The sequence below is a fragment of the Lygodium microphyllum genome, chromosome 2 (assembly GCF_053477565.2).
Source record: "Lygodium microphyllum isolate KBCC chromosome 2, Lygodium_microphyllum_v1.1.10, whole genome shotgun sequence".
NCBI classification, from domain to species: Eukaryota; Viridiplantae; Streptophyta; class Polypodiopsida; order Schizaeales; family Lygodiaceae; genus Lygodium; species Lygodium microphyllum.
This window is the reverse complement of record NC_141136.1, coordinates 67,536,892-67,564,186: the sequence shown is the minus strand read 5'-3', so window position 1 is coordinate 67,564,186 and position 27,295 is coordinate 67,536,892. Positions and strand designations below refer to the sequence as shown.

The 27,295-nt window shown below is 42.3% G+C and overlaps 1 protein-coding gene across 2 annotated transcripts in view; it reads right to left on the bottom strand.

Moving 5' to 3' along the window:
* Nucleotides 1–27,295, bottom strand: part of LOC148039845 (calmodulin-binding transcription activator 3-like) — a 51,749-nt gene that overhangs the window by 12,455 nt on the left and 11,999 nt on the right. For both annotated transcript variants that reach the window (XM_087694516.1, XM_087694525.1), the window contains exon 2: nucleotides 20,003–20,128. In XM_087694516.1, the coding sequence (XP_087550642.1) occupies nucleotides 20,003–20,128 (126 nt within the window). The remainder of the gene's footprint in view (nucleotides 1–20,002; nucleotides 20,129–27,295) is intronic.

Sequence of the window (27,295 nt, the reverse complement as noted above, 5' to 3'; positions counted from 1 at the left end):
TGGTCTGATCTGCATCCATTGGAGAACCTTCTAAGGCAGCCAAGGGCTGGGAAAGACAAATCAATAGCAAGTGACAGCATCTAAAGGCTGTTGAGACAAAGCATTAATAGTAAATGACTAATTTTCTTCAGTTCTTCGCGAAGAAAGTCTGAATTTTCTCTCTCAAGATTCTCCCTCATCTCCCAGCCTTTCTACAACCTTGCTCCAAAAATCACAGCATTGAGATCATTAGAGGCTCAGAAATTTCAGAATTCTCTGCTGTAAACCCTAATCTGCAAGCAAAAATTAGGGTTTAGTATCAGCCTTGGAAAGCGTGCCAAAAATTGGAAGCTCCAAGACTTAGATTCAACAGGATTGAGCTATTTCTAGTCAAATTCAAGTGGAGGGACCAGCAAATCAATGAAATTGGGGCATTCTCCATCTCCATCAAAGCGGATGAAGGCCAATTAACGACATGAATCAATGGGCAAATCAGCTTGAAATGTTGCTGGTCATTTTGGACAACAAGGAAAGTTGGAATACCGAAAGGGATTGGGAAAATTCCATTATACATCAACTTCTTCTTCAATTAAGTTAAAGAAATACCAAAAAGGGCGTCAATTTTGGGGCCCACGGGATGTCCATTGCCAAGATTGTAAGTCAATTTGCATTTCTCAGTTTTGTAATCAATGTTGCTATTGTAGCTAGATTGTAATCAAGGAATTACCACCTATCCACAAAAGGAAGGCTAGTTTCATTTCCGATCCCTCAGATTAATAATGATATGGATAGATTGCAAGGGCCAGCCAAATTCAATCGTATAGATTTGAAAAGTGGGTATCATCAAACATGCATTAGACCAAAGGATGTGCCTAAGATAGCTTTCAAGTCATCTTTTGCATTGTATGAGTTTCTTCTTATACCTTTTGGACTTACGAATGCTCCTACCACTTTTAATCAAATTATGGATCACATCTTCAGGCCACAAAGAGGATTAATGGGCACCTTCTTTAGTGGCATGATTTGTCTACTCAAAGAATGAGAGAGAGCATAGAAAGCATTTGGACATTGTGTTCAAATGAGTTGCATAAGCAAAGACCCGTTATCAAAAGAAGAGTGAATTTTTCTTGCACAAGATCCCCTTTTGGGGGCATATAGGGTTGACTAATCGCATTCATATAGACCTTGCAAAGATTGAGGCAAAATGTTTACGGCCACCTTGTTGATCTAAAACACGCTTCACAGCTAATTAGCTTCTTTAAGTAATCCCAAAATAAGCTTAATTAATGAAAAATGAAAATTTAGTGCACGATTCAAGCAAGTTCCAGTGCCCCCAAAACCCTAATTTTTGGAGCACCCTTCCACATATATAAATAGACAGGTTGCCGACCATTCAGCCTCTTTTTTTTTTTTTTTTTTTTTGCAAACTTCAATCATTAGCCTTCACCCACATGGTAGTCAATCCTTCACGACTATTGTCAATCCTTCCACAGCTCCTCTAGTGCTTGTCATCTTCATCCATTGCTACAATCTACTGTTTGGTGCCCCACACTTAGCTGCATTCAACATCTCCGTCATTGCCAACCCCTCTTGTTGCTTGCATTTGGATTCTACAATCCCAAGCATCACATGGCAGCCCTCCACTCCTCCAGGCAACCTTCTAGAGCTTGCATTTGGCCCTCCCCTTTGCAGACAACAACTAGTTATGGTCTTCCTTCTACAAGCGGCAGCTCTATTGCTGTGTTTACAACTTCTTGCTACCACTCTCTACTCCTCGCATCATCCTTACTGTCACCTCTGTTTTCTGACTAGCTGGTGATCAGTGTTTGGTGTTTTCCTTGCCTTCCACACTCCAACTAGTGGTCACAACACTTAGGATCTGTCTCCGGTGGTCATCACTCTCTAACACTCCAACTAGTGGACACAACACTTAGGATCTCTCTCCGATGGACATCTCTCTCTAACACTTCATTGCTCTACCCTTCGACATTCTGTACACTGTTACATTCATTTACAGCATTGATTCACTTCTGAGTTTTTTCTCTCTGTGTTTGAGTTTTGCGTTTTGCATTTAGGATTTGAGTTTTGATTGTCTCTATCTGAGTCTTTGTGTTTCAATCTTGGTCGTACATGTGTTTCCTTAATGTAAACCCTAGCATATCTTCACATGGTATCAAAGCCAATGCTCTTTTAAAGAGTATCCTGTGGCGATTGTGGAGGCTAGTCTTTGTACGAGACTCACACACAACTCAATTCTGACTCATAATGTCTCAAGCACCTTCTTCTACAGATCCTATGACGCCCTATCAGGCTTCTCCATCATTTGAAGCTCTAAGAAGGCATTATGGTCTCGAGGAGCAGCTAGACACACCTTCACCTTTACCACCTTCTTCTTCTTGTTTTAGTCACCTTACAGATGAAGAGTTTGAGAAGTACCTACGCATCAAGTTTACACCCCTTCAATGAGTACTACTACTTCATTTGGACTGATTGATAAGACTGGCCATCTCCCTGATCTTGGAGGGACCATGACATTTAGAGCATCTGGCGATCCATCTCCTTTATCATAGTTAGGAATTGTGTCAGCTCCATATAACCCTTTTGAGTCGTATGAGCCAAAACCCTCTTCTGTTTCTACTTTTGGTATACAAGATCCAAACGGTTTTCAATGTGTTAACTTTAATAGAAGAGGCTCTCGATGCAAATACCCTTCATCAGGTATACATCTACCATCTGTTTCATTTAAGCACATAAACCAAACTTCTCAACTCCCTCCTATCCCACCACTAGCTTCTTCATCTTCTGATCTACTAACATCTTCATTCTAAAACTTGGATTACACTAAACTTTCGCTCAAAGCACACTAGGGGTTGGATCTCCCATCTCAACTCCTAGAACTTTCTCATTCCCCATCCCACCATCTACCTACCCTTCATTCACTCCACCTCTTGGTGCATCATTAAGGGGAATGCCACCCTTTAACATTGTACCTTCCGCATACCCCACTTTACCACATCCTTACCCTCTAGGACAGTTGTGATGGGCATCGCCCTCACTATCCCCGCATACTCACAACATCCTTACCCTCTGGGAAAGTTGTGATGGGCATCCCCCTCACTACCCCCACATACTCACAACCCCTCCCCCACACCTTTTAGACACAAGGATATCCAACCACTTCTTATGGACTGTTGTTACACATCCCTTGGGTTACTCTTATGGAGAGATTTCAATCCTCTGCTCCCAGTATCCCTATCTCTCTACCTTGGGCTCCTCATGCAATTGCCATGCCCATACCCAATCTGCCCATGCCCACATTTGGAACCACTCTGCACACTTCTCGTATGCATGGTCAGCACTCTAGAATTGCTTCCCAAGTGTACTCCACTCCCCCACCTTACCCCCACTATACCCATTACACACCTCTAACCTCTATCTCCTAGCACTATCACTCATGTTGCAATGGCCAAGAATGCCTTTACAAATAAGACTCATTTTAACGGATCAAATTGCACTACTTGCTCGAACTTCATGCAACAAGTGCTTGAATCTTAGGGACTTTGGGACCTCGTCGTTGGTACCGAGTCTATGTCAAACCCTCAATTAGCTCACCTTGAACACATCCATTACCGGAGAGCCTGTAATGCCATGGCTAATGTTGAGCTAGTGCAAAGATTGCTTCCTGAATTCCACTCCCACTGACAACATTTTCCCCTCGCATTTAAGCATTGGAGTCAATTCATTGACCGCTATGCGGCACAAGATCGCCAAGGAGTTTTCCATTAAGGAAGGGGATGATCTAAAAGTCAAGTTCGCCGAATATCAACGATTACTCATTGAGTTTGCTACTACTAGCTCCCCAAAGTCAAACGACGATCACATCACATTCTACTTAAACAAGTTGCCCAACAAATACTTCTATTTTATCCAACACATTATCTCACTACCTAGATTACTGATCTTCTACAAGTTTAAGTACTAGTTCTTAAATTACACAATATTGCACGATCAAGTCCACAAGAAGTCCTCCACACACATCTATTCAAAGGAAAGAGGATTGGTTATCTCTTCTTCGAGAGGAAAAACCAACAATGGCAAGAACTCGCAAGATACAAAGGCAAGCCAAAACAAGGGTAGCATCCCTTTCTTAAATAAAACCAAAGAAACACAACCCCTTGGGCAGCAAATTCCTAAGAAAAACAAGTTTTACACACATTGCCAAAGATTGGGCCATGTGGACGAGTGTCATACCAAGGCCTAGGGTCTTCCACCTAAAAAACCACAACAGACTGATGCAACTACCTCCACTTGGGTTGGCCAATCCATTGGGACTACTCCTCCTGCCGCTACTTCATCTACCACATGGCTACTCGACATGTGGCACACGGATACCCTAAGCAGCCTATCTCATTCACTACTCCTAAAGGATTAGCTGATTGGTCTGCTAATGGCTCACCTATTGCACTTTACACATCCATTCCTACCTTCTAAAACCATTTCTCCACCTCGCCATACCTGATGGTGGATACAGAATTAGCCTTTCCCTTTTTAGACTTCCGTCGCATACTTACATACTTAATGCATTGCACTTAGCTTTGCTTTCCTTTATTTTCAAGGGGTTTTTTTTAAACACGTCACTACTCATCGCAGATTATGATCTCTTTTGCAAGGTTTTGTATTTCAATGTAGGGCTCATATGCAGACTTGCACCACTCCTTTCATGGTTCCATCTCCTTGGAGTTTTGCTCTTCTATCAACATGGATGCTTCCCCTCCTGCAACAAATCGTGAAGCATCTCTCTGTTGGGGTAAAAGGCCTCTGGGCCTGCCCGTGTACACTGTGACCAACCATTCTTTATTCATATATATATGAAAGTGCAATAAGGCTGTCATAACATTGTTGACAGCACCTACATTGTGTGTGCTCTTCTCTCCTGCGTCTCCTGCATCCCTTTCAACTAGTATCAGAGCAGGTCCTTCGCGAGCGCTTCCGAGCCTTCCCCGGCATCTACACGAGGTATGAGAGCTTGCTTCTCACTCAATTCTCAGTCATTCTTTGACATGAACAATAGGGTTTCATGAAGAGGCAGCCATAGCTTCCATCATTGAAGCTTGTTCTCTTCACCTTTTGCTTGGACTTGTCCTAGGCTTGTGTAGGCCTATTGTAGGCTCTCATTGGGCTCTTGCTTATCCCCTATCCACCTTGATTTGGCCCCTCAAGTACAGCAGCATGCTCACGTTTTATTTGTGCATGTTTGCAAAAATGGCTCAAAAATCACTCTTTTTGTCATATCTCGGGCATTTGAAACCCGATTCAGGCAAGGTAAAAGTCTAAGTTGGCGTTTTGGCACGCTCCGAACACGATGGTGATGTCGGATTTGCCAAATTCTCATGACAGAATATTCTACAACAGATTTCAGGTCTGAGACAGCATGTATTTGTATGACTATGGCTTATGTGATGCTTCTACTGATGTCTATTGATACCGGATCACTTATGGATGTTATGCCTCTTATGTGAAACGCATTTGGACCTGATTTAGCTCAGCCATTGACTGTTTTGAATAGTCCCAGATCTGTCCAAAACAGGGCAGCCACCTGTTACTTCAATTTTACGCTTACAGGTCCTAACATTTGATGCCTGATTATGCCCAGTTGGTGCCTATACATATGGGAATGTATGCCTATGGTTTGCCTATGGATTTAAGCTTGGATTGAGCACTGATTTGCTCAATTTACAGAGGTTATATGCTGCTGGAAACTTCAGGGCTGAAGCTATTTAATGATTTGCCAGGTTATGCCTATTGCGTACGGGGTGCTCCCGGCTACTTGGGTTGATGTATTCACACATTTGGATGATGCCACATGGTTCTTCTATGCTCCGAAATTGTTTTGAGCTGAGATTAGAGCTCGATTTTATGGTTCATTGTCACTTCCTTGCAACAGGCATTTCACTGTCATGACATGGTTTATGCTTAGACTACCCAGTGCGGGTTATGATGTCTTGGTGAATGCTTTTGGTTGGTTGTGGATGGTAGTTGTTTGAGCCTCATCTCGACACTCATTTGAGTATCCCCTTGAGCAGTTGGACATTGACTCAGCTTTTTCCGTTATGACTTGGCTTTTTCCGTTACGACCTCGGATGCTATATGGAATTTGATGCTCCAATTATGGATCTTGGCAATTACTTGGATGCACTTACAGGTATTGAGCAGTGACTGCTACCTTGTTTTGGCAATTGCCTATTGAGCTGTGATTGCTCGTTTGCATTTGATATGCGGGATATTTACTGATCACTAGACTTGGATAGTGCTTGGGATTTACAATGATGGCTGTCTTACTTCTCTGTTGTCTAGCTTCTATGTTAGTTGGGCTACTGTTGCCCGTCCATGTTAGAGAGCAGATGCTATGTATGCTTACCCATCTATGCACATGGTCTACTGTTGTATACCTTACAGAGCCACTTATTTGGATGTTGTTGTATAAATGTTCCGGCTTCTCCTGGAGCTTGACTCTTGCAGGATGCTTTGCCACTTGTCGGTCTTTACTTGACTCGGATATTCCTAGGTGGCATGATGTACTGCAGAGCTATGCGTATACATATGGTTATGGGCTGATTTCATGGCTGAATATCATATGCTCTTATGACATATGTCTTATGCTTTACTGTACTGTGGATGGTTATGTCATGCAATTGGCTACGACTCTTCTTCATGTGGGAGCTTTTGCATCCTTAATTGATGCCTTTATGTCCTCCCATCCATTGAGGTTTCATGAGCATTTGCAGCATGCTTCTACCACTGATGTACTAGCAGATGATTGTCTTTATGAACAAGTTCCCTATGTTGGGACAGCCCTCGACTGCTTGAGCTCCGTGGATGCTATGGATAGCCCTATTCATGATGACTTGGATTCCTTGTCGTCTTCTACAGGTTCTTCTACTTCAGATGTTGTTTGCTTCCATTGTGGGAAGCTTGGGCATGTTCAAAGAAAATGCTTTAGATGGATTAGAGAGCAGCAGAGACAGAGACGGACTGGACATGAGCAAAGAGTCAAAAATACAGCAGATGTAGCAGGTGTTACCACTCTTACTAGTGTGAGGTACATGTTACCCATGATGATGCAGTTGAGCATGTACTCCTGTCATCTTGTTTCCCTACAGCTTACTTGCTCAGTGATCAGGCCTATGTGTTTGATTGGCTTTTGGACTCTATGGCATCTTGTCATGTTACCCCTCATAGAGCATGGTTCTCTTCTTACACAGAGGTTGACGGATGTATTGATTTGGGCCTTGAGCAGTCTTATGCTATTGTCGGTACAGGGGATATATACCTAGCTTTGCCTGATGGAACTTCTCTTATACTCATGGATGTTTTACATGTTCCCATGCTCAGTAAGAGCTTGATTCCTGTCAGTCAGTTGCATAATGCAGGATATACTATTTCTCTTCAGGATAGGTCATGGAAGATCTGTCGTGGTTGCTTGGTTTTGGCCAGAGGTTCTAGAGTTGGTTCTCATTACCCCTTGCATGTCTCTCATGTGGGAGATTATTGGTTGCAGTTATCCGAATACCACATGCATTGTTATGGCATTATCGCCTAGGCCATATGCACCACAAAGAGATGGACATCTTGTCTCGTTCCGACTCATTGTTGCCTCCTATGTCACTTACAGATCTTAATGCTTGCCCTGATTGTACCCTTGGTCCTTCCAAAGCCCCCTTGGCTTATGGCAATCGTACAAGCCATTCTCCTCTAGATCTTGTCCACTGTGCAGTATATGGACCTATGCCTTCCCACTCACTTGGTGGAGCGTCGTACTTTGTGACCTTTGTTGATCATGCTACCCACCGACTTTGTGCTTTTCCCTTGGTGCAGATTGAGGACGTTGCAGTTATGCTTGACCGGTTTATGGATTCTGTTGATAGCAGGCCTAGATGCTTGCAAATGGATTATGAGAGTCATTCTCTCTCTCCCAGCTTTCAGACCTCTTATTAGCAGTATGGCATTGATTTCTTGTGCCCACGGTATTATGGGATTGCTCATGGCATGTGTCTAACCTTACAAGCACAGGTTGCTTCTACACTTACCACAGCTGGGTTGTCTTATGGCTTTTGGGCTGAGGCCCTTATAACGGCAATCTATTTGGTTAACAGGACGCCGTGCTTGACCTTGGATGGTATTACACCCCATGAGGCATGGAGTGGCATGCAGCCCTCCTATGATTACTTGAGGATGTTTGGTTGCCAGGCATCTGTACGTATGCCACATGAGCCTATGTCACGTAGATGTATCCTCCTTGGTTATGGAGATGGTGACTTTAAGGCCTATAGATTATGGGATTTGGATGTCCAGCAGGTCATACGCAGTCGTCATGGTGTCTTCTATGAGACGCAAACACCTCTCAAGCCTCTTGATGAGCGTTCAGTATGCTTTATGGCTGATTTTACAGCAGCGAGAGTGCCATTACAGCAAGCTGTTTATGCTGAAAATGAGGCACTTATTGGCCCAGATGACATAGCTATGCATAGCAGTCAGGGTCAAGATGTTGGTGGTCAATTTCTAGACACCTTGCAGGCTCATGAGAGCCGTTTTGTTGTAGTTTTGCACGCTGGACAGCCAGCCATATGTCAATCTTCCGCTTCGCTAAGGCCACATGTAGTCTTGAGACCCTGTTGGACGACTGTCTGGGATGTTGGCTCTCTTTCAGTGATTGACTCTGGAGAGTTTGACTACTCTTCGTTATCTTGTATGCGCCACACTGATGCTATGCGCGACTCTGATGCTTTACAACCGTGCACTGATGAGTTGTGCTTGCTTCATGAGACGCATTCTTGGATTGCTCCATTGTATGGAGCTGCGGGATCGCTTATCTCCTGGATGTCATGGACTCGAGGATACTTGACTTTTCTTCTGCAAAGGTTCCCGACACTTCTTGCACAGCTCGCTTTCCGATTGGACATTGGGTGAGATGCCATGATTCCTCACCTTGTCTTTTCTTTTCTTTCCTTTGTTTTCACTCCCCAACCACATTGGCCTTTTAGTGGGAGGTTGTTGGGGTAAAAGGCCTCTGGGCCTGCCCGTGTATACTGTGACCGCCTATTCTTTATTCATATATATATATGAAAGTGCAATAAGGCTGTCATAACATTGTTGACAGCACCTACATTGTGTGTGCTCTTCTCTCCCGCGTCTCTTGCATCCCTTTCACTCTCTTGATGCTATCATGGTGGTGTATTCTATCCTTGCTCTTTCAATAGGGATGCTTCATCATCTTCATCCACATGGTTCTCGGCACCACACAAAGACCGACATCATCAAGCTCCTTTTCCTTATTCGGCATCAACATTCAAACCAAGAGGGGATTCCTATCCTTCTTGGTATTCTTAAAGTTTCAGCACTTGTCTTCAACACCAACCTTCCCCTCCCTCCCTTGTTGTACCCTCCCCTATACATTGCATGATTTCATCATCTTTGTGCTAGGACACTTGGATGAATGAACAACTTCCCCACAAGGGACATTGTCCAAGTGGCACATGTTGCATAAGCATTCGTCAATATGTAGCATACTATGCATCCCATTGTACAGAGTACCACTAAATGGATCATAAGCTATTTCCACCGGCAAATTACACCACCATCCTTCTTTTCCTAATACTTCATCACATTTTCCTCATCATTGACATCCTTGAGTAGATGGATAACCTTACACTATTTTGCAACAGATTAGGTATACCATCCCCACTCATGTCTTCTAGGTCATGAGTTACTTAATCGGCCGCCACCCATAAAATTTACTTTCCAACCAAACCACCCAAAAAAAAACAAAGGTTCCATCCACCTTTGTAGAGCTTGGTAGGCAACTAGGCAACTAATCTCTAGGATGACTACTTGGACTCACTTAGTAAGATAACAATTGCAAATTTGATATGCAGTTCGAGAGAGCCCAAAATCCTAATTTTTGGGACACCCTTTTACATATATAAATAGACATGCTACCCACCATTCAATTTGTTTTTTTATACAAATTTCAAGCATCAACCTTCATCCACATGGCAGTCTATCCTTCGAGACTGCTGCTACTCCTTCCACAACTCCTCCAGCGCCTAGTGCCTTCATCCATTGCTATTGCCCACTGTCTAGTGCCCCACACTTGGTTGCATTCAACATCCCCGTCGTCACCAACCCCTCTTGCTGCTTGCATTTGGACTCTACAATCCTAGGCATCACGTGGCAACCCTCCACTCCTCCAAGCAACCTTTTTAAGCTTGCATTTGGTCCTCCTCTTTGCAAGCAACACCTAGTTATGGTCTTCCTCCTCCAAGCGGCAGCTCCATTGCTGCTTTTACAGCTTCCTGCTACAGCCCTCTGCTCCTAGCATTATCCCTATAGTCGCCTCTATCTTTTGACTATTTGGTGATAAACGTTTGGTGTTTTCCTCATCTTCCACACTCTGACTAGTGATCACAACACATGAGATCCGTCTCCAGTGGACATCACTCTCCGATACTCCACTGCTCTATCCTTGGGCATTCTATACACTTTTACATTAATTTACAGTATTCATTCAATTCAAAGTTTCTTCTCTCTGTGTTTGAGTTTTGAGTTTTCTGTTTGCATTTTGCATTTTGCATTTTGCGTTTTTGCATTTTGCATTTAGGGTTTGAATTTTGCTTGTCTCTGTCTAAGTCTTTGTGTTTCACTCTTGGGTCGTACATGCTATGTTTCCTTAGTGTAAACACTAGCATATCTTCACACGCCTTTGAGGAACGTACATGAGATCCGCAGTTTTGCTGTAATTGCATCTCCACCGCACACTTTGCAAAAGAAGGGTATACCAAGTAACTGGACAGCAGTGGAAATTTCATCATTTGAAAAGTTAAAAGAAAAAGATGACATCAAATCCTATGCTCATGTTGCTAGATCTAAGAAAGTCATTTGTTGTTCAGTGTAATGCATGTGGAAACAGCACAGGGGTTGCTTTAATACAAGAGAGTCAAGATGATGCACTTTTGACATGGAAACACTATCTTGTAGGAGTTGATTTCACAGTGCAAACAGACCATCAAACATTATACTACTTCTTGACTTAGAGACTAAGTTATCTAAGAAGCATATCTGAGATGGACCAACTTCTTATCTATGTTTTACTTTCAAATTGTGCATATAGATGGAAAAAAGAATGTGGTGGCTGATGCATTATTACGTATGCCTCAAATTTTGACTGTCACTATGATATATCACACTGAGTTGGATGCCATGAAAGATCAGTATGTTGTCGAATTAAACTTTCCAAATGTATACAATCAGTTTTGCAATGGCCATAGGCATGAGCACTTTGTGCTTAGAGATGGTTTTCCAATAATGCATGGACGATTGTGTGTCACAAAGCAGTCAAGGCCTGAAGTAACTACTTAGAGTCACACTCCTCCTGAAACCAACCTTTCTTCCGTGGATGGGTGGTAATTCCCTAATTGCAGCTTAGTTACAACAGTAACATTTATTACAAAACTGAGAAATGCAAATTAACTTACAATCTTGGACAATGGACACCATGTTGGCCCCAAAACTAGCACTCCTTTTGGTATTTCTTTAACTTAATTGAAAAAAAAATTGATGTACAATGGAATTCTCCCAATTCCTTTCGGTATTCCAACTCCCCTTGCTGTCAAAAATGACCAACAAGTCTTCAATCTGATTTGCCCCTTAATTCGGGCAATCGATTGGCCTTCACCTACTTTGATGGAGATGGAAAATGCCCCAATTCATTGATTTGTTGCTCCCTCCACTTGAATTTGACTAAAAACTGCTTCAATCCTCTTGAATCCAAGCCTTAGAGCTTTCAATTTCTGACATGCTTCCCAAGGCTGCTACTAAACCCTAATTTTTGCTACAAATTAGGATTTACAGCAAAGAAATCTGAAATTTCTCAATGACTAGTGATCTCAATGCTATGATCTTCAGAGCAAGGCTGTAGAAAGGCTGGGAGATAAAGAGAAAACTCCAATCATTTATTGTTGTTGCCCTGTCTCAACAGCCTATGGATGCTATCACCTGCTATTGATTGGTCCTCGCCTAACCTGGCTATCTTAGAAGGTCCTCCAATGGCTACAATCAAACCAGAAACATCTTGATGATGATCTAGCATGGCCATGAGACCATTTAGAGATCAGTATTCCTAGTGCATCACTTAATGGGGTGATCAAAGCACTGTGACGGGGATATTTGGTACATGCAATACAAGTTATGAAAGGGAAAGGAAATATCTGCCAAGTGTAAGAGTGTACACAAAAACCAAGGAGTTACATATAAATGAAGATGGATTGAGTTCTAAGAAGAGGAAGTGCATTAGTATTGTGTATATGTATTTACGTGTGCATCCAAGGACGCTTGGGATCATTTACTTGTGTGTAATGAGCATTGCATTCATTTGGGGTTATCCTCTCCCTTATAAGTCAAGATTTAAGGTCTTTTATCTCTTAATGAATTAAGGAGAGAAGTAATTCTTTCACTAAGAAAGACAAGAGAGGTAATTCTCTCACTAAGAAAGACGAGAGACGTGATCCTCTAGAAGTGAGGAGAGAAGTGATTTTCTCTTTCTAAGGTCTAAGATGACACAAGCTTTTGTGTGGAAGTCAATCTTAAGGTTGAGACCCAAGGCAATCTAATGAACTCTCCTTATCTATGGCTCAAGGTGGTTGCATGGACCATAAGTTAAGAATAGAGTTTAAAAAGCTGCTTAAAATAGACATGGTAAATCCATTTTTAAAATATCTCCCGATAGAAAGCCGATCTCTAAAAACGGCCCGCGTAGGTTATCAAAAACGGCGAGATCTATAACTTTTGTGTTGGACGTTTTTCCATCCGAACAATGCATAGAGAGATATTCCAAAATTGGTGCTACAGAGTAGGTCCTGGAACAGCCACATCTTGCATGAAGATCAACCTTTCCAATCTTGGCACTCAAGTCTCTCTCTCCAAGAAGAGAAGCTCTTGGAGCCTATAAAAGAGAGGATCTCCTTGGGTGTGGAGAAGGTGAAGGAGGCATTACTTTCCAAGAAGTGCTGCGGTAGCTCTGTTGAAATCAAGCTCCAAGAGGAGATCCCTACACATATTGTGTAAGAGAGAAGGAGAGGCTCAAGGAGGATCAAAAGGTGCCAACTTCCGAGTTGTGCAAGTGTTAGCCGGTTGTATACCGTGCAAGGAACCATGATCTTGTTCCCAAGATCTGCAAGTTAAGAACCGGTTTATATGTAACGGAGGAGCTTGCTCCTTGTCAATAATATAACTCCACAAGGGGAGGACTGGCCTTCCAATCCCTAGTGTATTGTCAATCCCTCTATCTCTCTCTCTTTCTCTCTACATCTTTCTTTTCTCTCATCTGTTCTCCCTTTGCACCAGCATAATATTCACTATATATCTTTTAAGTACATAAGAAGGTCAAGCGTGTATCTCGGATCTTATAACACATTTCTTGTCCATCAAACTCTAGGCCAACATAGTGTGGATTCTTTATGGAAAAAATGGTGAGATATGTCATTTCGAGGTTAAAGAATGGAAGAGCACATGATCAAGATGGCCTTGTAGCAGAACATTTTGCACATGCATGTTATGCATTGGTCCCTATCTTATCAAATATCTTCAATAGATTTATATGTGAGTGGTTTCCAGCAAGTTGGTGTGAACACACAATAGTGCCGATTTTGAAGAGCGGAGATCCATTGGTCACTAACAACTACCGCACTATTATGATTGGCCATATGCTAGCGAAGATATATGCCTCTATTGTGGAGCATGAGTTGAGTTGGTGGGCTGAAACAAAGGGGATATGGTCTGTAGGACAAGCTAGCTTACGCTAAGGATACAATACATTAGACCATATATTCACACTAAGGACCTTGATTGAGGAGGGACCATCATGAAGGCAAAAAAGCTATTGATGTTTCGTGGATTTCTGCAAAGCTTTTGATACGGTACCATGTCCAAGACTCATGCAGAGGTTGCAAATCATTGGGATCCTAGAGGATATGTAGTGGTGTATATATACATTGTATGAGACTGTGACAGCTAGAGTAGGAGTGGGCATAACAAACTCAGTGTCTAGCATAGTTGGTGTAAAGCAAGGATGTCCGCTCTCTCCTTTGCTGTTTGGATTGTACATTGACAAGATTTCAAATTACATACAAAGATGGGGTGGTATGGGAGCCAGCTTGGCTTGATACCAATTTTGTTATATGCAGACGATATTGTGCTCATCTCCAATTCACCCGAGGGGCTACAACATCTGGATGCATTGCATGTATTTTGTGAAGAGAAAGGTCTCAAGGTTCATCTTGGAAAGACTTAAATTATGGTCTTTAACACCTCGGTAGCTTGGGTGACACGCATAAAACGTCACTTTATGTATGATGGTCAATCTGTAGAAATTGTTAGACAATATGTATACCTTGGGGTCACTTTCAAAGGGCCACAGTTTTCATGGAAAGAGACTTCAGAGGCTAGGCTTGCACGGGCATATGTAGCTTTGGGCACTCTAGAGCGACAATGTCCACACACAATTCTAGAAGCCCCGTACCAAATTGTGGCTCTTTGACACTTTAGTTATGCCCACACTACTCTATGGAGCAGCCATTTGGGGCCCAAGCCTTTATTATACTAGACGGGGGAACATATGGAGAGACCACTGGTCATAATGATAGCACATATGATAAGGGTGAAAGCCTCAGTACCACACGAGATCATCCAAGCAGAATTGGGTGGAACACCCATGGTAGTTGAGACACTATTCTAGGCAATCACTTTCCTCCAAAGGATATGGCAGCTCCCTAAAGACCAATACCCTGGGCTAGCTCTAAAGTCTTCAAGACAGCCTGCAGCAAAGGGAGATAGACACTGTTGGTATGCACACATGAACACATGGCTGAACTTGCATGGCATGAATATAGACAAATTGCCACCATTCGATTACAGTCTTGATTGTCGCACTTTGAGTCTCAACTGTTCAGAGTTGAATAGGGAGATCAGAGCAAACATCACTAAAGTGGAGACAGAGAGGACTTGGTCCAAGTCCCCTTTCCCATTAGGCATGAAGATGGCACAATACCAACGTTACTTCTTGCAGCTTTCCCATGACGGTTTCATAATGAGGCCAAGATATATGGATGCTCAACTTTCTCACTGACTTCGAGCTGCTATTGGACAGATTCACACCTCACCACATTAGCTGATGATTGAGACAGGTCAATGGAGCCGTGATGCAGCAAATGAGAGGATGTGCCAGCTTTGTGGATGGGAAGCAAAGATGGAGGAACACTACATTTGTAGATGCACTATATACTATGATATCCGAGGCCACTACCATTGCCTCTTTAAGGAGAGTTTTGGACCATTGAGACAAGTGATGGACTATGAGGACCAAAGATGTCAGGGCCTTTTCTTATTAGAGCTCCAACAGCACAGAGCAGCATTGTTATGGAATTGGTAGCAACCCCAATCACATCCACCCCTCTAGAGAGCAATTATAGACTTTTTCAATATCGTTGACCCCTTCGCCATTGCCACCTTAGACACTACATCTCCTACTGACAGGTATTGTTGAGGGGCATCATCAGGTGGCATCGCAGTAGACAGAGCTACAACATTATGCAGAGCACAATGCCCTAGGGTTCTTGCTCGACAATGCAGGCATGCTCGAATGTGACACATTTGCGTCATGATTGCTCATTACAGATGAAGATTACCATGTCGAGTCAAGTGGGGGTGGCTTGCAAAGTCTTCGTGGATTCCATACACTAAGAGGGAGATATTCTATACTCTCTTCAATTTCTCAATTTTTCATATTCTTCATTTTCCATTTCAGTTTATCATGTAGACTCAAACATAATTTTGTTTTCTTCTCTGATGAGAGATGATGATGCCAGTTGTATTAGTTATGGTCTCATAGGCCATTCTCGCCTTCTAGAGACGTTAATAGATCTCTCTCTCTCTCTCTCTCTCTCTCTCTCTCTCTCTCTCTCTCTCTCTCTCTCTCTCTCTCTCTCTCTCTCTCTCTCTCTCTCTCTCTCTCTCTCTCTCTCTCTCTCTCTCTCTCTCTCTCTCTCTCTCTCTCTCTCTCTCTCTCTCTCTCTCTCTCTCTCTCTCACACACACTCAAAAGTACTTTCAATCATCTCATTCTCCTTTATTAGTGACATACCCTCTTTACAAAAATGTGTATTGCATCAAATGAATTTTTTGTATCTAGTTGAACAATTCTACTTGTAATGACTCTACTATGCGGTCTTCCTTTGCTTTCTATTGTTCCTTCTTTATACTTTGTAGTTGTTCTTTCAATTATTTGATGTGTTTCTTCTTTTGGATCATTTCTTGTTTCATTGTTGCTAACTCCCCTCAAAATTTTTGCGACTTCTACAGCAAGTAAGGACCCCATGGCAAAGGCTTTCCTGTTGGTAGGGGAACTGAAGATATCTAAAGGTTGGCTATTGCACCAAAAGTTCTTTTTCTTCATTTGTACTGCTTAGACCTAGAGCAGAAGTTGTCTAAGAAAGTCCTCAAGGGGTTCCCCTTCCCCTCTTGGGTCTGTATTACACAAACACTACAAGGGGGTGGGATTACAAGGCTACAAGCAAAGGCAAGATGGAATGACATGCAAGTAGGAGTGGGACAGCTACAAATACGAGCGAGGGCTACAAGCACGAGCAAATGCAAGGGTAAGGGCTACAAGCAAGGGCAAAGGCAAAGGTAGGGGCAAAGACAAGGCAAGTGCAAGGTAAGGGCGTAGTGCAATGCAAGGGAGGGGGCAAGGGTTGTTTTTTTTTGGGTTTGGGAGGAGGGGAGAGGGGAGAGGGGGAGAGGGGGAGAGAGAGAGAGAGAGAGAGAGAGAGCTCTTGCAAGCTAAAGCAAAATTAAAACAACTAATTGATTGATATGAAAGTAAAAATGTAGGTTTTTAGCATCGTTATTTTCCCTCATTTATTTCTCTAATGCCTCTTGTAGAATATATGCTCTATTGAATGACTACTGGCCTAGTACTTGGCTCCTCATAAATCACACAAAAAATTAATTAGTTACCCATCAAAGAATTTCTAGACCCATGTACATGGGAGATATGCAAATTTGCCCATCCTCGATGGGATAGTCACCCTCTGACAGACAAATATCATGCAACTTAGCAACACTGCCACTAAAATATGTATGCATGCATGGGTACATATTGCTACTATCTTTACAAATAAATACAGGTATGTGCAGATATAACACAAAACATGATGTCCACACTACTTTTGTGCATCTATGCTCTCTACTTCTACACAATCTTACTTTCTCTCTTTGATTATGCTTCTTTCCTTGTTGAAAGAAACTTTCCTCACCTTCCTATTTTCCTTCTTGTAGTATAAACTATTCGCAATGGTTTGAAGTGTAAGAAGCGGATCCAGTGATAGAAGCGCGGAAAACTACTGTAATAGACTACTGAACACAAGAGACAAAGGAAAGAAGAAAGAGAAACACTGAAAAAGAAAAGAAAGTTGCAAAAAAGCTCAGAAGCAGAGAGATACTCGGAAAATGGAATCCATATATCAAGACATGAGACAATATAGAACCAATGTGAGTCACCGGTTATGAAGGCACTAACACCTACTCCTTGCCCTCCACCAGAACCTGTCAAATGATGACTGACTGATGATACAAAATGACTGTGGAGGAGGAGCCTGAATAAATAGGCAAAAATAATGTCAAGTCGATCAGCAATAAATACCTAAAATATCTAGAATATACCCAACCCTCTCTAGCATGCACAAACTTAGCCATGATCTGACATATCTACTAACACCCTCTCTCAGATCATGTGCGATGTGATACAATAGAAGATACAATGATAATGGCCCATCATAGTACATACAACAAGAACCACCAACGTAGAACCATGGATACCCAAGCAGTAGGTGTGCAAGCCACTGCCAAGGGGCATCGGAGAGAACCTGATATCGAGGTCGATCGTATCAACATGCCTAAAAACTGAGAAGAATCATACCAGCTCTCAACATCTATCAACAATGTCTCGCAGTAACATACAAGACTAGTCTGTCAAAAATGCCTCTAAGCATATATGACTATGGGTTCCCTACCTTTGGCCAAACCGCGAAAGTGTCCCCTCATATAAGCTCAAACTAGGAGCCAAACTTGCTCTCTGTCAAAGAGCCAACTCATCTTGAATCTACATGTCAATCCCACCTCCAGGATTTGAACTTGCCAAACTTCAATCAATGCGTAAAGGAAACCCCTCTCGAGAACCTATGCACCTATATGCCTGTATAGATGAGGCTCTCCAACACCATCGCACCATCCTCTCACACTCTCTCTGGCACTGGAGAGTTGTGAGGGATGACCACATCATCTGTACTAGCACCTTGGAAGCCATCACCAAAGCCACATATTTGAGCCTAAACCTGGACCTGTAGAGGAGGAAAACTCACCAAGAAAGTCATCACCCTTCGTCACTGTCCACGCCTATGCCTGCCATAAAGCTATTAATGTCCTAGAGCATCTAAAGCACCAAGAGATAGCATCCTCATAGAAACCTAAAGTTGAACACAGCAAGTCTCCAACATAACACTTATAGATGAGGAAATAATGTCTACATGCTGACCATCAAGAGGAGATACCGAAGGAGCTATGAGGAGGGAGATACTCAGAAGATGAAAAAAGACAAGGGATCTTCAAGGAAAAAAGTATGCCAAAAATACAGACTCACAAGGATTGCACGAGTTCAAAGTAGTAAAGAAAGCACATAGAGAAAAGATCAATAGTAACCAGAGTGTAGTGATGAGAACACAACATCCAAATGCACATGAACCCTCTCTAAAGCTGAGTAGTATAGCACAAAAAGAAAATACAGATCAAACACAGCCAATAAGCAACCTATAACCTGTCGCCCAGCCCTGCACAGAAGTTTTAAAAAAAAGCAAGACGCAGAGGCTGATCAGTAAAACACAGGCAGGAATGGCAATAAATGCAGTTGCTTGCAGAAAAAAAGGTTACCTTAGCTAGCAAACACCAAAACCCTGATGTGGAAGGGGTAAAAACAGGTCCCCAACCCTGAAACAGCCCTAGAAAACTGTAAGTGCAAAAGGCAAACTGCAAAACATTGAGAAAGAGCCAAAAAACAGACTGAAAATTAGCAGCAAATAGTCACCATGCTGCTAATCAGGCACAGCAGTCAGAAACGGTCCAATCAAGAATCGAAAAGTCAAAACTCAGACCTTAAATAGTGTAAAACAGCAGCAGAAACAATGATCCTGCAATCTGATACCATGTCAAAAGTGGATGCAGTGATGGAAGCGAGGAAAACTGCTGTAATAGACTACTGAACACAAGAGACAAAGGAAAGAGAAAGAGAAACACTGCACAAAGAACTCAGAAGCAAAGGCACCTGCTTCTCTCCCTCTACCAAAACCTATCGAATGATGAATGACAGATGATGCAAAACAGCTGTGGAGGAGGAGCCTGAATAAATAGGCAAAAATAATGCCATAAATGATGTTAGGGCGGCCAGCAATAAATGCCTAAAATATCTAAAATGTGGCCACCCCTCTCTAGCATGCACAAACTCAGCCCCATGAGCTAACATATCTGCTAACATGAAGCCACTATGTTATTTCATATTGCAGTATTTTAGTATTGTCCATTCATGAAATGATAAAGCCACTATGCGATTACATCCACTATGAGCAAAGCCACTATGAAGCTGCAATTTGCAGTATATACAGCATGATCCACCACTTTTATACATTCAATAAAACTCATACTGATTTTAGAGTAGTTATCACTTGCTTTGTAAACTGAGGAAATTATGTTGACAGCAATTGGTCAAAACCCATGATATGAGGTCTAGGACATAGCATCAGTTTGACAAAACATTTCCAGCCACCTGTCAAGCACCAACTTAATGGCATGGATAACTTCAGCACAATAACAATCTCAAAAACAAACAAATATCTGGTGCATAGCATGAATGGGATGAAAGTTACTTTGAGGTTTGTGAGGAGGATCTGGCGTAAGCTTGAATTTGCGATAATTACGTAATATTTCACAAACTTCTGTTGGACGGAGCCATCTATGTTGTGCCTCCTGCAGTATCTGGCACAATGCTGCTTCTGTAAAAAAAAAAAGGGAAAAAGAAAAAAGAATGCTTCACAAACTAAACCTTAATAGATCAACATTACCTCGGAACATTGGCATTTTACATGCATGCTTGTCTGTCTCAGTAAGTTTTAAGAGCATGAGCAGAAAGGGCAATGTTGCACAGACAAGTGGAGTTCACATACCTTATCAGGAATTGAAAGCAAAAGACAGTAATTTTACCAACTAGCAGCTTGTTTGTGTTAAGACCAAACTTTCTTGATAATTGGATCCAATGCAGATAATGTACCAAAGAGTGACCTTCCTTGACCCACATTTATGCAACATCCCTCATTCAATCACTGCTGATTCTCCATCATCTCTTCATCATCCTTCATCATCGCCAATTGCTGCCCATCTAGCTAGCAGTAGATTTTAATGATTTAGTTCCACACAACCTGGAGCTTGAACTCTCCTATATCACACATGACTTATTGGCCCCAAGCTATCGCACCTTTCAGTATCTCTTCAGATTACTAAGAATGCTTCGAATTAGATACAAATGGCTCGATTTCCAGCAGTTTCTCGCGACACAACTGATCCACAAGTGCTCAATGACTTTGTCACCTTCACTGTTGGACTGAAACCAACTCTGAACTATTCAAACATCCACCTAAAGACTTCACCTACCAAACCCTTGAAACAGCAGCCAGCAATAAGCTCAAATTCATGGGCATTGGATTAGATAACTATCTTGCATAGTCCCCCTCGCCCCCCCACTGTTTCACAAATAAACGGATTTCTCACGACCGGAACTCTTAAGAAAATCTCACATTCTTTGTGATGGAATTGTCCAAAAAGTGCACTCAAGATCTGAAACAAGAAGAGAGGATCTCAGCCCAAGGTGCTGTATAAACCTGTTTTGACAAGATTTAGGTCAAAACAGCAGCTTTACCTATTGGTAATGCAGATCTTGAGCTGTCCAAATGCAGAAAGGACATTGGGTACTGCCTTGACTCTCACACAAGCTGCAAAAGCATTCTCCATGGCTTGGATTTTAGAAAAACAGAAACATAACTCTAAATATAGATCCACAATTTACCAATAATAGGTGTAACAGGTTACAACATGGCCAAGGCAAGCCAATCTACCTCACTCATAGCCCCCATCTCCTCTCGACAGATGCCTCATTTTCCTAGTGCAAATATCAAGTTTGCCCATGCACCTGGGTCATCGGAAAAGATCAAGCCGTCTAATCTCTTACTTTTGCCCACCCTTTCACCTCTCTGTAGCATCTAAATTAGGCTTCTCACCAACGTTATCTAGAACTAAACCTATTGTTGGTCTCTTCTTCTTGCCTTGTTGCTCATCTTTAACATCGGCAGTCCCCCCTTGTTTTTGGACAATCACGTGCCATGTGTCTCTCCTCTTCACAAATAAAACACTTAATGGCAGCCTCAAAGCCTCCTGCTCTTGTTCTCAGCATTTCACCCTTGCTGCCTATTTGTTGCATATTTGGAACCCTTTCCACCATTACCAGGCTTGAAAGGTTTATTCACTCACAATAGCATTCTCAATGAGCTGAAATGATATGCACTTGGACCTTTGTACAATAGGCACACACCTACTTGGGCAGCCGTAACAATACTATTTACCTACTCTTCCATGGTATCCTTCGTATAAGAACTAACAGGCAGCAAAGCATCCTACAACTTGTTTGTTGTAATTCTCCAAATCTTTGGGATCTCCTGCCCTCAATTGATTCCAGCCAGTCTTCACTTCTAAATCAAAGGTGGTAGTGAGCCACATGCTGCAAAACTCTTGCTCAAACAATATCCAATTGTTTCACACTTTCCCTTGAACCAAAAGATTTGTACAACACTATTGCACAATCCTTTTGAGGAAGGTAAATGCCTTGTACATCTTAGGCCACTCAATATAGTCTCCACCCAAATAAGTGAAACATTGGATGAAAACCAAAGCTTTCATCTTGTCTTGTATATCATTGAAGGTCTCAAGTTTTACTAATTGTCCTCCTTTATAGTCTTCTACCTTTTCCTTCAAAGTAAGGTTGTCATGGATAGGCACCACTATTGCACAATCCTTTTGAGGAAGGTAAATGCCTTGTACATCTTAGGCCACTCAATATAGTCTCCACCCAAATAAGTGAAACATTGGATGAAAACCAAAGCTTTCATCTTGTCTTGTATATCATTGAAGGTCTCAAGTTTTACTAATTGTCCTCCTTTATAGTCTTCTACCTTTTCCTTCAAAGTAAGGTTGTCATGGATAGGCAATTGTGAGAATCTAGGTTGACTTGCATTGCTGATTGCTTGACCAACACTCCATTAGCGGATATTGTCAGCTCATGAATGAGTTGTTAGCAATCTAGTCATCTCATGAGTGAGTTTGTCAATGGTCTGACATTTTAGAATATTTTAGGTATTTTTTTAGTGTTCATTATGGTGCTATTTTTGGCATTTATGCTAGCCGAACTAATGCCATTTTTGGCATTCTTTGGTCCTGTATGTTTAGGCTCCCTTCTCCACAATCATTCACCCTTGCAAATTCAAGTGTAGTGTTCTATTGGAGACAGGGAGCTAGTGCCAATGCCCATGTAGCCTACAACTCACTATCGTATGCAACTATCTCATGTTTGGGATATGGATTCCATTTCCCAAGCACATATCTGAGTTCTCTTTTGCAATGTTCATGTGTTCTCTCTTTCCTTTCTCTTTTGTCTTGTGTTCATCCACTTCTAACATGGTATCAAATTTCAAAATCTACACCGTTGTTGCTGTTTTCTGCTGTTACAGGTCTTCCATCACTCTTCTTTGCCGATTGCTGGTCTCCTTTCTGCTGCTGACTGGGTGACTTATTGCTGCTCCAAATTGGCCTGTTTTCAGCCATCTGCTGCCTGTGTTTTGTCTCCAGCAGTCTATGTTCGCATTTTCTGCATTATTTTATTGCAGCATTGCTACATTTAATGCATGTTTTGTCTATGTTTTGACTCTTGCAGGCTGGGTGGCTTTATTTTCAAGTTCTGTTGGCTGTATTCTTCACCTTCTAGCTGTGTCTGATCAGCTCTTGCCCTTTTGCAACCATTATTTTGTGATCAGCTCTCTCTACACTACGTGTAAACTCTATTTAGTGCAGTTTGTGCTATGTTTTGGCTGTACTCTCTCTCCTCCTCTTCTTTCCTTTATTTTCTCTTCTCGTTCTCTCTAGATGACCCCCCCTTGTGAAGATATATGCTAGGGTTTGCATTGAGAAAGCACAGCCTGTACGACCAAGATTGAAACACAGAAACAAGCAAAATTCAAACCCTAAACGCAAAAACTCAAAACTCAAACATAGAGACAAACACAAAGAGAAGAAATTCCAAAGTGAGATAAAAAAAGTAAATGAATGTAAGAGTGTACAAAATGCCCAAGGGTAGGGCAATGCAATGTCAAAGAGTGACATTCACCGGAGACAAATCCCAAGTGCAATAACCACCAGTCAGAGATGAGAGAGTGCCGAGGTAGAGAACTGTCAGGTGACAACAAGAGCAGTGTGTGTGCTAATGTAGGCGGCCTGCTAGACAACAAAAACATAAGTATTGCAGCAGTCAAGTGGTGGGAGAGATGGCAACAGCCTGTTGCCTAGCACCAAATGTTGAAAGCGCAGATTGATCGGGTGCCATGATGATGCAATAGATGGAAACGTCCAAATAGCGGCGCAATGGCTGAAAACAAGCCACCTAGGGTTGGATAGTGATGGGTTGCAGTCGATGATGGCTGGACAGCATATGGTAGGTGGCTGGTGGCTAAAATCTGCATGGTAGAGTGAGAACCCTACACAAAAGGATGAGGCTAAATGGTGGGCGGCCCGTCTATTTATAGATATTAAAGGGTGCCCTAAAAAATTAGGGTTTGGGGGAGCCACTGAAACTCTCTTGAACCGCATACCAAATTTGTGTATTCCATTAATTAAGTGTATATTGGGGCTGTTTAAAAATGTTAATCAACTGTAAATCGTGTTTTAGCTCAACACCCCCTCTCAAGCCCAAAACTGAGCCTAATCGGAAAAGCCTGAAATATTTACTCCAAAGCATCCCATCCCAAAGTAGCCAAGGCATCGAACAAAGGATGCACATAGGTACCCAATGGCCTACCAAGACTACAGAGGCAATGGTTATCTTACCAAGGAAGTCCAAGTAGTCAACCCAAAGAGAACAGGGCATCAGACAAAGGGTGCACGTCGACTGCCCAGTGGCCTACCAAGCCCTACAAAGGCAGATGGAACCACATTGAACTTTTTTTTTTGTGGAAAGTTAATTTTAGGCATGTCATTCCCATGAGTCAAAATATGGTGTTTTTGTTCATGCACCAGTGCCAGCACAATGACATTGGCCTATGGTTAGCATTCTTTACATCCTATTTGCATTATTTTCATTTTTACCGAAGGTACATATTAGTAATCATCACATTACACATGTAGGAATATGCAACTTCATTTGATGGTGAAGATGACATCTATGGCCGAGATACTCGTCATTCTCATGCACGACTTGGTCAAGCAATCCAACACCTGCAACTTGATATCTTAGGACAGCCCCTACCTCTTGGCCTTGAGAGCGAGACATCTCGCGAGATTATGCATTGCTCGATCATCTACGATCTCTTGTACAGACGTATGATCATAGGCTCTACGAGAAGGATGGCAAGGAGGATCACTTTCTAGAGATGGAGAGACTTTTAGCTTTTGGGACACTTGCTATATGATAGCTCCTTCTAGTATTCCAGATGGAGAACGTGGCCTCTTCATTGCACAAGACCTACAAGTTCCACCCGATTCAGAGGTGACACTTATGTGCTTTTGCGGACCCATATATGGATGGGTCCATGGCACCAACTAGTGCGGTATACTTTGAGCATGAGCACTTATGGTATGTGCCTCAATGTAGCCTCTCTTTCAGATAGAGGCATCACTCATGCTCAAGGACCCAACCACTCAAGGATGTCAATGACAAGGGAAAGGCGATGAAGTAGGATGGTGGTGAATCCACTAGTGGAAATAGCTTAGGATCCCTCCAATGGTGCTCTGCACAATGGGATGCATAGTATGCTACATGCTGAAGAATACTCATTCAACAGACATGTGCCACTTGGATAGTGTCCCTCGTGGGAAAATTGTTAACTTGCCCAAACGACCTAGTACAAGGATGATAAAATCATGCGATGCATAGGGTTTGAAAGGTACGAGAAAGGGAAAGGTCGACGTTGAAGGCACATGTCAAAACTTGTAGAATACCAAGAAGAGTAAGATCCTCCTCTCAACTTGGATGTCGATACCGAAGAAGAAAGAGGAGCCTGATGATGTTGGTCTTCATGTGGTGTCAAGAACCATGCAGATGAAGATGATGAAGAATCCCTACTGGAAGAGCAAGGATAGAAGACATTGCCATAATAGCATCAAGAGAGATACTGCACAATTCGTCGCGGGAGTGGAAATCTCCATACTGGTGGAAGAGCAAAACTCCCAAGTAGATGGAACCATGAAAGGAAGAGCACAATTCCGGTCTCCAACTCAAGAAGGACTGGTGCAAAGCCTATATCTTAACCCTACATTGAAATATAAAACCCTACTAAAGAGATCAAAATCTAGAAGTGTTGGAGCGCACGGGTAGCGGAAGCGTGAAGATTTGCAGCAGAGGAAGTGAACAAGTGAGTGAGAGTGAGAGTAAGAGTGACGAACAGATTTGGGTGTACCAACAATGTGTTGGTACACAAAGAATAAAATGTATTTACAACATCACAATACACGTGTAAAATACATGGAGGTGAATAAAGGACCTTTACATCCCAACAACCTCCCACTTAAAGGTCCGGAGTGAACCTTTAACCAACTCCCACTAGTCGTATGCAATGCTCATGCTGAGCCTTGCCTAGACTTTTAGTGAGAACATTTGCAGGGTTGTCCTATGTTTTGATCTTGGTCAATGTGATTAGACCATCCTCCAGAATCTGTCTGATAAAGTGATATCGCACATCAATATGCTTTGTGCGTGAATGATACATGGCATTTTTAGCCAGATACACAGCACTCTGGCTATCACATCCCAACACTGGAGTACTCATAGACATGCCAAGATCCTCTGCGAGTCTGCTCAACCATATAGCTTCCTTAGAAGCTTCAGTATAGCTGATATGTATTCAGCTTCAGTAGTACTCAGTGCTACGATGTTCTGCAACCTGGAGCACCAAGAGACGGCCCCTCCAGCAACTGTAAAGACATACCCACTAGTGGACCTGCGAGTGTCTAAGTCACTGCCATGTCTGCATCACAATAACCCTGCAAATTAAGTGCACCCTGCCCATAGCAAATACACTTTCTTTGTGTACCCTTCAGGTATCTAAGAATACTCTTGACAGCCTCCCAATGTGGTTTGCCAAGATTTGACATAAACCTGCTAACAACTCCCACTGCATGAGCAATGTCTGGACGAGTAGCCACCATCGCATACATAAGAGAGCCACAAGCTGATGCATAAGGGACTCCCTTCATAGCATTGGCTTCCATGTTATCTTTTTTGGCCGTTGGCTTTACTAAGCTTAAGGTATGGAGGTAAGGGTACTCCGAGAGGCTTAGCTTCAGCCATGTTAAATCTGTCCAGTACCTTTTTAATGTACTTTTCTTGAGATAAGAACAACAATTTTTGCGTTCTATCCCTACGAATCCTCATGCCCAATATATGCTCTGCATTCCCCAAATCTTTCATGGAAAAAGCTGATTTCAGCTGATCTTTGAGAGCATCCAAGCTAGTCTTTCTCTTCCCAGCTAACAACATATCATCCACATACAAAACAAGTATGATAGGGCTGCCATCTGTATCCTTTTTCATATACAAACAATGATTTGCATGGCTGCGCGTAAACCCATGAGAGAGCATAGAAGTGTCAAACTTTTTGTACCACTGCCGTGGTGCTTATTTCAGCCCATATAAGCTGCGTTTTAGTTTACACACCAACTGCTCTTTTCCAGGAACTACAAAACCCTCGGGTTGTTTCATGTAGATCTCCTCATCAATGTCACCATGCAGAAAAGCTGTTTTCACATCCATTTGGTACAGCTCTAAATCCAATACAGCAGTAAGAGCAAAAACCACACGTAGTGTGGTCATCTTCACAACAGGTGAGAAGACCTCTTGGAAGTCCATC